The sequence below is a fragment of the Hippocampus zosterae genome, unplaced genomic scaffold, assembly GCF_025434085.1.
Source record: "Hippocampus zosterae strain Florida unplaced genomic scaffold, ASM2543408v3 HiC_scaffold_22, whole genome shotgun sequence".
In the NCBI taxonomy this organism is placed as follows: domain Eukaryota; kingdom Metazoa; phylum Chordata; class Actinopteri; order Syngnathiformes; family Syngnathidae; genus Hippocampus; species Hippocampus zosterae.
In genome coordinates, this window is record NW_026262818.1 from 3,688,373 (window position 1) to 3,702,541 (window position 14,169).

Here is a 14,169-nt window from a genome sequence, read left to right on the forward strand (position 1 = left end):
AAATCTATGAAACATTTTCTGGGCCTTTTTTGAGATCAGCAGGAGTGGAGAATGAAAGGGTGTCGTTATCGATGTCTGTAATAGAGAAATCGAGAATGTAAATAAAATGGGTTTTCAAACAAACACTGAAGAGTTCGATCTTAATTTGATGAAAACAAGATTGTGACTTGAGAATAGGAGCACAAAAATACACCTGAAGTAATGACGCAATGACCCTAAAGATTCATCCCAAATCTTTATTTTTGTCACAATTTACAAAAAAGACATTTTTTAAATGGCACAATGCGGTATAAAAACGTATCCGTTTACATAATAATAAATATCCATCAAGCACGAAAGTGGGAAAAAAACCAAAATCACTTTATTTCAGAAAAGGAATGGAGTGGCTCTGTAAAATATATTACAATTTATTCATTTTCACAAATCCATCCAGGAAAAACAATAAACAAAAGAAATGTCTTCAGTTACCAACCAGAGGTGAATTGACAACATAAATAAAAGACATGAATGGCCCACTGAGTCGGACTATTCACTGTATCGCATACAACTGTATGTAGATTAGGGGTGTAGTAAAAAATGATTTGAATTGGAAAATCGTGTTTTGGGGGGGGGGGGGGTTTGCATTTAAAAAGAAGATCATCGAACCGAATCGAAACATTCCACTTCAAAATATGAGTATATCGTATGTCAAGATAAATATATATACTGGTATATATATATATATATATTTTTTTTTTTTATTGGAGAGATAACATATATATTCAAAGCAAAAGCCATAGTTTCAGTACTGACCAGGCCATTCATATGCATACTCAATGACAACGAGAAACTCATTTCCATCATCCCCTCTCGAACAGAGCCATACCGATATCGAGTCTAGGGTTGTCATAGTCTTTCAATTATTCCATGTCTGGCGCGATTTATACTCTGGAGCGATTGATCACCCAGAAAATAGGGTACCGGTAAGCATTATCACATGGGAGGGATTGATGATATAGTCACTAATCTTTTTTGAACGCATTCAGTTACTATTTCTGTCATTGTGTTTCAACGTAAAAGCAGATGTTCGGAAATGTCTTCATTTGATTAAACACAAAAGATAACCAGCCTGCTTTTAAGGACTACAAAAATTTGAAAAGCTGAAATAAAGGATTGGGACAATATTTAAGCTAAACAATTGTTCTAAACAATGACTCAATTATTAAAATAGTTATTGATTCATTTCATAATCAATTAGTTATTGAGTAATCAATTAATTTGGACAATCGAAAATTATAATCCCGTTAAACCAAATTCGAAGTCGTTCCACGTTAAAATTGAGCTGCCCTTGAAATGTCACCCCCGTGTTTTTGGTATACGTATGAAATTATCTTTTTATATGATTAAGTTCTATATACAGTCTACCTAAGTAGAAGTGGTGTGATGTCACCAAGTCTGAGCAATGCCACTGATACATGGCTGTATCTGGTAAATAGTAAGTGGTTGGTCAGTTTTCAGTTCAAAACACATAGAATGAATTGCCAAAGCTGTGTAGTTCCTGTATGGAGGTTAATGGAACTACAAAGACAGAGTTGTGTCGTTTCCCTTCAATGTAGTCGACCTTCAAATAGCCTATAGAGGACTGTTGGTGATGGCTTTGAGAATGTCACAAGTGTTCTTGGAGATGACCTCTCGAAGCTTTCGGACGCGACGAGGACTTGAGGCGCCTACGTAGCTGTGCGGCTCCAGCACAGCCATACCTTCGCGAACGTTACCCATGATGATAACCTGGCCCTCGGCAGCAGCGCCTGTAATGTTGGGGCACGGGCAGTTCCAGTCCATGTTGATGAAGTTTACCTCGAGAGGTTCCTTACCAAAAAAGCGGAGGCCCATCTTCTCATCCTTGAGGGTCTCCTCCACAGTCACAAGAGCATGGCCAGAGTCTTTCTCCTCTGCGAGCTCAGTCATGCGTCCCAGGACGACAAAGTCACTGCGACAGAAGCTGGTCACTATCTTACCTCTCGGCTTACAGGCTTTGCAGTTGTGGTTTTGGGGGTAGGGGCACATCTCTTCGCACGCTTCTTTGGATTCAAAGTTGTTGTCATTGCCCCCGCATCCTCCGTAGATGAATGACTGGCATTGGCGCAGGCTGCTACTGTAGGCCCAACGGGGCTCATAGGCCTTACATGGGCCTTGCAGACTTGGGAGGTCGCAGGGGCCCGACAACTCAGGACCACAGCACTGCATGCACTTGTCGTGGGTCTCAAACAACTTCCTTGGCTGTTGGCTGTTGCTGTGGCAGTGAGTAAAAGAGATGCAGTTGTTGCTTAGCGAGTCATAGAACCAGCTCACTTTCTCAAGGTCACTTCCACAGAGGTTGGGATTGTCGGGGGGTTTCAGACACTCCTCAGGGGAGCACCGGGTCAAGTCCATAGCTACTGGACTCTTTGATGGCTCTATGGGCAGCACCATGAGTGCGTGGTGGACTTGTACCGAGCCAGACGGGTTCCGAGCTGTGCAGATGTAGACACCCGAGTCATGCATCTTGGCGCTGTAAATGACAAGCTGACCAGCGTTGGTGACAACCATATTCCCCCGGACGTGATTGCGCCCCATGACCACCTTGTTGACACCTTCCGAAAGCTGTTTTTCCCAAGTGATCTCAGGCGGGGATCCCCCCGTGACATCACACAGGAAGCTGGCCGTGTCACCCACATTTAGAGTTTGCTGAACGGGGGTGCTCAAGATGAGAGGCGCCTGAGGCACTGCGGGAGGTGGGACGGTCACCTGCAGGGGAGTGGTCGTCGGGTGGAAAGTAGTCACCGGGGGTAACGCAGGGCTCGTACTCAGCCAGGTGAGGTGGAAACGACACATGACAACGGAGAGGCTGATACCCTTGGAACAGGCCTCAGCATCCATGTAGCACTTGTTGTAGTAGGTCATGCCATCCGAAGCACATGTAAAGTGAGGCTCCCTCTCGCAACGATCCCGACATTTACACACTGGCTGGCCATCCCAGATGTCACACTCTGCCCCTTGCTGGGCGCACATGAAGCTGGCACAGGTCGCTTCCTTGGGCATGCCCACGGGGCCTTTCTCCCCAACCACGTATCGGGCTGCCACACAACTACGATTCCCGCACACGTTCTGGCAACATTTCTCAAAGGATTCACACTCCTGCAAGACAGACAGAGAAACAAGGTTGTCATCAGAAAACAGGAAACAAACAGAACACTGATCAAGGTTATTTCAAGGGGAGAGCAAATGGCTCTGTTGATAATTGCGTCTTTTTTTTTTCTTCAGTGATTTATTTATTTTTTTACTTAAAGGTGACATTAGTGGTATCCACTCCAATCCCATCCAATTAGCTTGTAGTATGCAAGGAGTTGGGACTTGTTATCCGGTTATTTCTGAGAATGAGTGAGCTTGTTTTACACTTCTGCGCCACGTTTATGGAACAGTGGCTTTTTATTTGTGTCACAATTGATTAAAAGGCAAGTGAATCAATAATACATCAATAGATAACTAATAAATTAAATCTAATTTGGTCGCTTGACCAGCGGTTTGGTCATTCTGTGCAATTGTTGTTGACATCGCGAGCAACAACTGAATCAGAACCGCGAATGTTACGGTTAGCTTGCTGCTCTTCACTTCAAAGATTAACATGCCATCCTGTGTCATCATCATGCGCTTCATCACCAATCCGGGTTCTCTTTGGGCGCTGACATTTGTGGGTCCAATTATTTTCAACCTTCCTCTGCCACACAATTGAGTCATGAGCTTGCTTCGTGAGGGACAAAATGTCAAACATAGCGGTTTTATATTTTAAGAATATTACATGTGCAATAACAGACAGGATACTTTAGGGTACAGTGACTGATTTATGGTAAAACTCAAAAGGACTTAAAGAAGGCAGCCATGTTGGCACGGGCGACAGTCACAGAAAAGTTCATGTAAAACATGGATGTAATGTTAGCATTAGCGTAGGTACACATGCAGCTCAAGAGGAGTGTGTTGTATCTATCTATTCATATTTTTGGCCGTGTACAATTTTTGATTATATTTTTGTTTTGTTTGTTTTTTTAGTCAAGCATCCATATCCACAATATTGGATATTTTGAAACCCCCCAAAAAATTAAAGCATAATTGGCTTTAATGCACAAACCTTCCCCTCATTAGTCCATTAGTTTAATTATAACACTTTCATGCACCAACGTAACCTGATAACATGATAAGCTGTCCACTGTAGTAACTGCTGTACCTGAAAGGGTTAATATATCCCTTACCCGATAAAGGATTGACTGGTTGTTAAATTAGTCTCCCCCCTAAAATTATGCCAAGCAAAATGCAGCAGCAAGAAAGCGTACCCGGAAGAGCAATGACCATGTTAGTGAGCTGCTTAATAAAATGTAACCCATCAATCCATGTTTCTACACCGATTGTCCTATATATATATATATATATATATATATATATATATATTTTTTTTTCAATATATTCCTTACCTGATCTGATCCACACTCTCTTGTACAAGTACTCATGGCGTCCACCCAGAGGTTAGGATTCATGTCGTTCGGGCACATCCCCACGTGTGAGTAGGCGAGATGAGGCATAACCCCAACTTGGAGCTCCATCCACACACTGGCCACAAACCAGATCCAACGCGGGAACAGCATCCACCACATCTCAGCACTTGGAGCGCAGTTCCACACGCGGCCAAGAACACAAGTTAGGTCGAAGTTTTGAACTCAGCGAAGTTTTAAAAAGACCCGCGGGAGCACATTATACGTGTGGAAGGGCCAGGAACAGGACAGGAGTCGACTTGATCCTGAGGAAGTTGGAGGAACATTTTTAAGTGAGTGGTTGGGTTTGGGCTGGTACCTGCCCGTTGAAGGGTCCCGTCCGCCTCCTACACACGCACGCAGACGCGCGCGCACACACGGACATACAGGCACACACACACGGTTAACCGTTTGAAGACTCCACCGGTGCCAAAGCGCGCTGTGCGCAAAGACTCACCCAAAAACGAAGTATATCAAGTGCAGAAATGTTCCTAGTCATGAGTGACACATATACAGAGCGGCTCGAAATGTGTGAAATATACTGGAGTTAAATGAAAGCCTACTCAACTTATGAAAGACAACGTTTATGGTCTGGAAAGACCATCGAGATATTATGACTCTTCAATTTTAAAAGTTGCGTCGCTGATTTTATTTAGAGATGGAGCTCAAGAATTCTGGATTATATTTAACTAAGAACAGTCAAGACATACCCACTGGGGTTTCCTTTTGAAAATCAGTGAATGTGATTAAAATTTAAATTTCGGCAATTGCTTTCCATTAACTCATTCACTCCCAAAGACGTTTTTAAACGTCTTTTCAGACTTGGTCTAGAATTGGCTGGCACTGCATTAACAGGAAGTGTTATGCCATGGCAGAAACTAACTCTCAATAACAAAAACAAAACTGAAGCGAAGCTAAAAAATTCATGAAAGTAGCAAGAAGCCACAATGACCCGACACTGAGTGTTCGGGCTGGGAGTCCTTTTAAAGCCCTAGTTTCTGCCATGGTTTTTGTTTGTTACTTTGGACTTTGTTTAGGATTTAGTTTTCTTGTTTTAAATACAATTCTTCAAATACACCCTGCTCCTCTCTCCTGCCTGCTTTTTTGGGGTCCACCACCACCTCGCAACGTGACAGACATGGTCTGGGGATTGAACCGACATCCTTTGGGTTGTGAGTCCACTTAAGCCATGCATGATTATTGTGCAGTACAGTATACGTACAGATGTAACAATGGAGGAAAACTACTTAATGTTTTTTGTAGCTTTTTGGTGAGGGTACTCTTTACCCAATATTTATTACCCAATTAATCCTTTCAGGGACAGCGGTTACTACAGGTTACAGGGTGCATCAAAGGGTTGAAATTGCTGCAAATTATTACCCTGTATCTATGGGGTAGATTCTAGAGGTTGTATTTTTCTTTACACAATGTATTTATCGAGTACAGTGTTGTTCTTTTAAAGTGTATGAATTTAAAAAATCAATAGGTCCTACTTGTTACATCTTTTCGAGACACATGATCACCAAGATTTTTTTCATGCCATTTTAGAAATTTGCACATTACCTTTGTTTTTTTTCCTCCTCTGAATGTGTTTAAATTTCAGTTTGTTTTCTCATTTTCGTGACTTTTGTTTTTCTCTGCTTTCCTTCCAAATGCGGTTGGCGTTGTGTCTTGCCTTGTGTATGAAACGTGTATAAATGAAACTGCCTTGCCCTGAAAAGGAACGAATGCCACCCACATTTTTAACTAGACCACTTTTTAAATGAGGTCCCTGGCGAGGTAAGCTGAGTGCAATATATTTCACACAAGACAAACACTAAAACATAGACTTGAAAGGGGAATGAATGAAGGTGTTATTCAATTTCACACTATGCATTCCTTTCCCGTTCGCGCATTCCCAATTGGTCGTTGACGGTTCAGCTGAGGACAGCCTTCCCATTCAATAATATCGGATTCACGCTCGGTCCAAGTTTGTCTGCGGGGAGTATTTTTGTTTGTTCTAGACGGCAGGTTACGATTTCATAAAGCAGATGTTTGCTCCGTTATAGAGCCAATGACTATTAGCCTGCAGATATTTTAACTTACATTTAGTTTGGATAGAACACACTTACACGTTACTATTCCCAGGACTGAGCATGACAAAGTGAACTATTGTCTAAAATATAGGACTCCAAACTACAGGTAACTTCCAAAGACTACGTGAGTAGCCCACAAGCCTGTTCTAAAAGTGCTTGCCATTGATGGGACATTTCCTTGGATTGTGTCACGTTGCGCCCGAGGCGATGAAAAATCGCCTCGTGCACAACAAAAATAACGAGGTGGATCCCAGGGAAAAGCAGACACGAAAAGATCTTGTATGAAACACAAAAGGTTTTAATAACGAACAGAAAGAGCCCGACAGGGAAAACGGTAACAAAAAACGCTGGTCAAATAAGGACCAGGAAATAAGGAAAACAACTGAAAACACTCGCGGAAAAACAAAGAGCGAGGAAGTACAGAGATCAGTAAAGAGCAATAACAATTTGGATGCAACGCGAATAACAATAGTAGTGGCCGTAAGGCAAAAAGGCAGCGAGTAATATCAAACGATGAAATAGCGCGAGAGAGCAATGGCACGGTAAGGAATTCTCCGGCAGTGAGAGGACTGCCGGAGTCTCTTAATAAAGGAGGATAATCAGCCCGAAATTACGGACAGGTGTGCAGATGGCGGAGGAAAAAACCCGCCACCTGCTGGCGGACACGCAACGTGACAGATTGTTGTACCATTATTCGAAAATGAAGAAGAATAAAGACAGAAATCTATAGATATATAGTGTTGCATATCAACTCTTTAAATAACAGTTGATCATTTATGTCAAAATGCTGGGGCGTCTAGACAGCAATGCTATTCCTCGCTTGAAACTTTACTCAAAATGGCTTCAACGTGGTACTCTAGCGACCCCTTTTGGCTATACGCAGGTGTGCCGAGCCCTATTCCACAGCTGACTTGGACGACGGGTACGGTACAGACAGGATTGGTCACCAGCTAATGGCCAGTGTTGTGTCCAACGACCGGCAACCCGAGGCCAAGGACTTGACTCCGAGGCCAAGGCCAAGCAAGGCCAAGGACTTGGAAAATTTTCCGAGGCAAGGCCAAGGACCAAGGACTTGCCACCAAGGCCAGGGACCAAGGACTGATTTTGAAGCTGAGGCCGAGCCGAGGACATGTATAAAATAATGCAAGCATACCAGCTGGCAGGTCTTCATGATTTGCAACACCCCTCCATCATAACACCTTGCACTCCCTAATGCTTGAATGAAGTGTTTTTATTCAAAGAGTAGAACAGGCAGGGTACGTGTTATTTATACTGAGAAAAACAAAAAAGCATATGATATACATTTATGAATTAATGTTTTAGTGCAGTAGTTTCTTAATGTGAAGTAAATCAACACTCAACAGGCATGACATGGCACGGAAGATAAGTTGAGAAATGACTTTGCAAAGAAGTCAATCACTGAGTGCAGAAGGAGCGGTAATCTCTGCAGTGATCATTTTACAGTTTACCGGCAGCGAGTCCGGGACTCGCTGATCAGAAAAGTGTGAGTCCCATTATGCATTGAGAGAGTCCCAAATTTCGAATTCTGAAATGGTCTACTTATTCAATTGCATATGATAATAACACAAACAACAACATAAGTACAATTATAAACAAATGTTGCAAAAATTGTGATAATTCAGGAGCAGGCCTGATGATTTCGGCTCTTTGAAGTGAATGATGAGTCGTTTTTAGACGAAAAAAACGACCTTGTAGAGTAAGGTGTTTTTAGCCCCCCCAAAAACGACCATGTACAGTAAGGCATTTTTTGACGAAAAAAACGACCATGAATAGTAAGGCGTTTTAACAACAACAACAAAAACCCACCATGTATAGTAAGGCGTTTTTAGAAGGAAAAACGACCATGAATAGTAAGGTGTTTTGAGCCGAAAAAAATGACCATGAATAGTAAGGCGTTTAAAAAAAAAAGACCGTGTATAGTAAGGCGTTTTTAGCCGAAAACAAAAGACCATGTATAGCAAGGCGTTTTTAGCCCAAAAAAACGGCCATGTATAATAAGGCATTTTTAGGCCAAAAAAACGACCATGTATAGTAAGGAATTTTTAGCGTCAAAAAACGACCATGTATAGTAAGGCATTTTTAGCCCCCAAAAAACGATCATGTATAGTAAGGCGTTTTTGGCCGAAAAAAACGCTGACGTCGTTTTTGACGCTAAACATTCTTGGTCTCATTCATGGTCGTTTTTTGGGGGCTAAAAATGCCTTACGATACATGGTCTTTTTTTGGGGGGCTAAAAATGCCTTGCTATACATGGTCGGTTTTTTCATTGAAAAACGCCTTACTATACATGGTCGTTTTTTTGGGTTAAAACGCCTTAATATACATGGTCGTTTTTTTCAGCTATAAACGCATGGTCGTTTTTTTTGCGGCTAAAAATGCCTTACTATACGTGGTCGTTTTTTTTTTTTTTTTGGCCTATAATGCCTTACTATACATGGTCGTTTTTTACGCTAAAAATTCCTTACTATATATACATGGTCGTTTTTTGGGGAGCTAAAAATGCCGTAGTATACATGATCGTTTTATACATGATCGTTTTTTTTGGTCTAAAAACGCCTTACGATACATGATTGTTTTTTTGGGCTAAAAACGCCTTACTATTCATGGTCGGTTTTTTTTCGTCGAAAAACGCCTTCCTATACATGGTGGGTTTTTTTCGTCTAAAAACGCCTTACTATACACGGTCGGGGTTTTTTTGGGCTAAAAACACCTTACTCTCCATGGTTGGTTTTTTTTTCGTCTGAAAACAACTAATCGTTCACTTCAAAGAGCCGAAATCCTCAGGCCTGCTCCTGAATTATTAAAATGTTTGCAACATTTGTTTATAATTGTATGTATATGTTGTTGTTTGTTATTATCATATGCAATTGAATAAGTAGACCATTTCAGAATTCGAAATTTGGGACTCTCTCAATGCATAATGGGACTCATACTTTTCTGATCAGCGAGTTCCTGGGACTCGCTGCCGGTAAACTGTAAAATGATCATTGCAGAGATTACCGCTTTTTCTGCACTCTGTGATTGACTTCTATGCAAAGTCATTTCTCAACTTGTCTTCCGTGCCATGTCATGCCATGTCATGCGTGAGTGTTGATTTACTTCACATTAAGAAACTACTGCACTAAAACATCAATTCATAAATGTATATCATATGCTTACCCTGACTGTTCTACTCTTTAAATAAAAACTCTTCATTCAAGCATTAGGGAGTGCAAGGGGTTAGGATGGAGGGGTGTTGCAAATCATAAAGACCTGCCAAGTGGTATGATAGCATTGTTTTATGCATGTCCTCGACTAGGCCTCAGCTTCAAAATCAGTCCTTGGTCCCTGGCCTTGGTGGCAAGTCCTTGGTCCTTGGCCTTGGCTTCGGAAAATTTCTCAAGTCCTTGGCCTTGGCCTCGGGTTGCCGGTCCTAGGAGACAACACTGGCACATTGTTTGCAACTGTGCGTCCTGTGGGAAAATTATGCGTCTAGTACGCGGGACGCAGAGGTAACGAGATGGCTGATCTCTAAGATTAAGATTAAGAAAACCTTTATTAGTCTCGCAATGGAGAAATTCCAGATTCACAGCAGCAAAGTTATGAAAGGAAGAAGTAGAACAACAAAAAAATAGGAGCTGCTGGAAAGCTCTCTAAACATTCTCTGAGTACTACTATTATTACCACTCCCACTAATACTACATTAATTAATTTAATACCTTCAAATTCACAATAATCATAAAAATTTATTAAATCAACCATGATTTTAAACTACCGGTATGTATTATCAGTTTTCATTATTCCAAACATGAGAAAGCATTCAGCAAACATAACTGGAATCGAGCAAAAGGACTCCAAACCCACCGGCCAAACCCGGAAGTGAACTGCCGACATTATTGACTCCAGCTGTAACGCAAATTACTTGGTTCAAACAAACATTCTAGTGCGACCGCACAAACGTGACAACTGTGCAAAAATAACTAAATAAAAGACACCACTGTCACAGAAAGGCTTTACACGCTATACAAACTGTCGATCGCGAACGCAACAAACCGTGATTGAAACGAACTGTGATGCCGCTCTATATAGGTTGCGCTGTGACCTCTCAGCGGCAGTTTCTTTGGATGGAATTGATTAGATTCGTTTGTAATTTTTGCGGTCCTTACACAAGTGTTTCGAGGCTCTAATCCCTCATTGTGTCCGAGGACCGGATATCCGAGGCCAAGGCCAAGGACTTGACTCCCAAGGCCAAGGACCAAGGAGTTGACTCCAAGGCCGAGGACCAAAGGCCGCCCCTCGGTCCTCGAGGCCAAGGACCGGCTCGAGGAACACATCTCTGCTAATGGCGGGGTACAATTAGACAAACAACCATTCACAGCTTTGGCAAAATGTCGTTTTAATTGCTGGAGAACCTTTCAAATAATAAAGTGGACGTGCTAACCAATAGTTCAACATGCTACCGTTTACACAGTATTAATTCTGTCACCCTCGAAAGTAGTTTTTTTCCATATGTTGTCGGCTATAGCGTTTCATCTCATTTTATTATTGATGACCTGTACACAAAGATTTGGATCGAAGGCCAGACCAAGTTTAATTTTTTTGTCATACTCATTCGATTTTTTTTTTTAATATCAGGCCGCTGTGGAAATTGTAGCAACGCGAAGAAAGCGACAATTTCTCACGTTCGCACTCAGAGAGAGTGTGTCATTTTTTTTTTATTAGCACAAACAGCAGCAAAACTTCCCGCGCCAACCGAAGAAACCAGCAGATAAACATGGCGGTCCTTAAAGGGACTGCAATTATTTCTACCCCGTTACCAAATCGTGAACTCTCTGACACACATATGCAACATTGCATTCACACGTTTGCAGTTGGTGGTGAATTATATATATATAGAAGTCACTACACCGCCTTCAATTAGTTTGTTGTTTTTAAGCCTACTAGATAACGTGGGGGGACTAATTGTACACTACTTTTAAGGTCACTAGCTATTGCTGTCTTGAATTAAAAAAAAAAATCAACTGTTTTACATTGTACGCGTACCAGTCATGGAACCAGACCGTGTCGTTAATGCCACGCAGCTTCATTGCAATGCCACTATCGTGCCCTCTAGTGGCTCGTTGCCGTAACTACATTATTTTCCGAGTCCAATTCCAGCGGACGTTTAGGTTAAAATCTTTTATTTCCTGTTCTCTTTCAGATTTTTTGTTTGTAGTTGTGCAGTATTACAGCAATTGTGTATTGTAAAATGAAAAGATATTTATCAGATCTTCAAATAATTACAGGTATCCGTATATTATTTTTGATACTCAAATAGCAGCTGCATATTTATTTTTAAAGGGTAAACATTCTACATAATTGGCTGCTTGCTACTGAAAGGGACACACAACCGTTCACACTGTCCCCAAGTATGAAGTGAACCCACACTGCCTGGACTATTATAATTTACATTTTTATAATGCTTGAATTTGGCACCGCTCGTTTTCTTCTGCAGAGGGAAAACAATTAGGATAAAAAGCGTGATTTGTAGGGAATTACTCCAGAATTAATGTTCCTAAAAAATGAGGGTTAATAAACTATAATTTGAGAGAAAAAAACAAGACATGAATGCATCAATCTACCACAATCATAATTTCCTTTTTTAATACAAGCATTACAATATTTCATATTTTGGTGTTACAGAATTCAAGTTTTATAGATAGATTTGGTTCACAGAAAAATCACAACAGAACAAACATCCCTAGCTGCATTAAAAAACAGTACACAAACCAACAACAACAACCAAAAAAAAAAAACCCAACAGCTTAAATAATAAGTACAAAAATAAGTGGATTGATCACTTTTCTTTTTGCAGACAGTACAGTGACACAGAATCTTTTATCACTGGTAAGAAAAAAAAGGAACATAAAAATGCCACTTTGTTGTTAACCGGTGTTTTGTTTGCGGTTGACACAGCTCACGAGAAAACGATACATTCACTTGTTTTCTTCATCTCACTGAAGGCACTTATAATCAAATTTAGAGGAGCAAATAAAGCTTGTTTTTCTTCTTTACTGTGCCATTTTCGTGACACACAGGGGTTGTCCTTTCAGCGCGAGATGATTGAGTGTAGTTCTTTGTAACTGCTATTTGACGCAAGTCTGCAATGGCGCTTCAGACAGGAGCGCTGTGAAGACTCGAAACTCTTGTTTATGAAAAGCTGCTCCTCTACGACACCAGTCCTGCATCTTTCGCCATTCCGTAGAAAATTCCGCGCTGTGATATCAGATTTGAAGGAGTATCAAACTCTGCAATCTGTCCTTTGTCCAACACCAGCACTCTGCAAGGACACAAAGTATGAACATTTCTCACAGTGGTGCGTGCGGTGATGGCGGGGGGAGAAATCAGGATTTGATTTCCCTGCTGAATCCAACTAAAATTTGCTCACTTTATGCTCAGAAAAAAAAGCTCTGGTCAGATGAAACCAAAGTTGAGCTATTTGGGATAAATGCAATCCGTCATGTTTGCAGGATGGAAACATTTTCCCGAACGCAACATACTTATAGCTGTTCTGCCATTGGTTATTACCTGGCATCTTCCTGGCATCCCATTGGCTAAGAGTGACTTTTACCGAATGTGTCTGTGTGTGTAGATAGACAGATATGTGTCTTTGCATCATCCTTGTCATTTCTCGCTCGGGCCATGAGGCTTTCCAATACTTTTACGTAATGTGAATCAGCCATAAAAAGTGTTCAACAGTCGGGCTGATGTCTGCCTTGGACATTTTCAAAGGATTGCCACACACGTAGCAAACACAACAGAAGAGACAGTATTGCCAGAGAGTCAGCAGCGTAACTAGACACAAGGGAAGGTACTGGGCAGGGCTGTGAAGATGCACAGCCAATCAGCTCACAGGATAAATCCACTCGTCCTGTCATTGGTCGACGTCGCCGGGAACCAATCATGCGCCTTGAATGAATGCCCGTTGCATATATATTCATTTGCCTTTTTTTTTTCTGAACACAGTACTTTGGAAAAAACATCAATAAATGAAGCGCAATATTGCGAGGGATAACTGTATATCTTTAACTGTTCTGTGTTTTAACCCTTTCAGGGACAGCGGTTACGAGAGTGGACAGCTTACCATGTTATAGGTTGTCATTATTGGCGCATGAAAGGCTTAACATAATCGATAAACAACCATTAGAAAATATTGGGAGTTACTTCTAAATGAGCCAACTGACAATTTTTTTTTTAAACCTCACAACTTGAATGAAAAAATACACGGCAAAGAGGTTTCTCACCTTGTATAATCCATAATTGTATTGAGTCTGTGCGCAATAGTAAAGACGGTGCAGTCTTCAAACTGAGTCTTAATAGTAGACTGGATGAGATCATCCGTCTCCAAGTCGACAGCAGCAGTCGCTTCATCAAGTATGAGGATTCGCGTCTTCCTGAGAAGGGCTCGGGCCAAACACACTAGCTGCCTCTGCCCCACGCTGAGAAAATGCAATCGGGGCATCTCACAGTCACGCCTTCAATGCTAACAATGAATCATGGGGAACCATTGCCTG

At 41.4% G+C, this 14,169-nt stretch overlaps 3 protein-coding genes across 7 annotated transcripts in view; all 3 read right to left on the reverse strand.

Annotated features, from left to right (window-relative positions):
* Positions 1-14,169, reverse strand: part of LOC127594596 (galactokinase-like) — a 239,145-nt gene that overhangs the window by 89,882 nt on the left and 135,094 nt on the right. The window lies entirely within an intron of this gene.
* On the reverse strand, positions 1,392-4,849 carry LOC127594592 (WAP, Kazal, immunoglobulin, Kunitz and NTR domain-containing protein 2-like). The gene is made up of 2 exons (XM_052056468.1): positions 4,485-4,849; positions 1,392-3,156 (listed from the first exon to the last, which is right to left on the reverse strand). Exons 1-2 carry the CDS (start codon positions 4,662-4,664, stop codon positions 1,612-1,614), a joined length of 1,725 nt encoding a protein of 574 aa, XP_051912428.1. The 5' UTR covers positions 4,665-4,849; the 3' UTR covers positions 1,392-1,611.
* Positions 12,243-14,169, reverse strand: part of LOC127594582 (ATP-binding cassette sub-family C member 3-like) — a 57,139-nt gene continuing 55,212 nt past the window's right edge. For all 5 annotated transcript variants that reach the window (XM_052056421.1, XM_052056419.1, XM_052056422.1 and 2 more), the window contains 2 exons: positions 13,900-14,094; positions 12,243-12,935 (listed from right to left, as the gene is read on the reverse strand). In XM_052056421.1, coding sequence (XP_051912381.1) covers positions 12,824-12,935; positions 13,900-14,094 — 307 coding nt within the window. In that variant the 3' untranslated portion in view covers positions 12,243-12,823. The remainder of the gene's footprint in view (positions 12,936-13,899; positions 14,095-14,169) is intronic.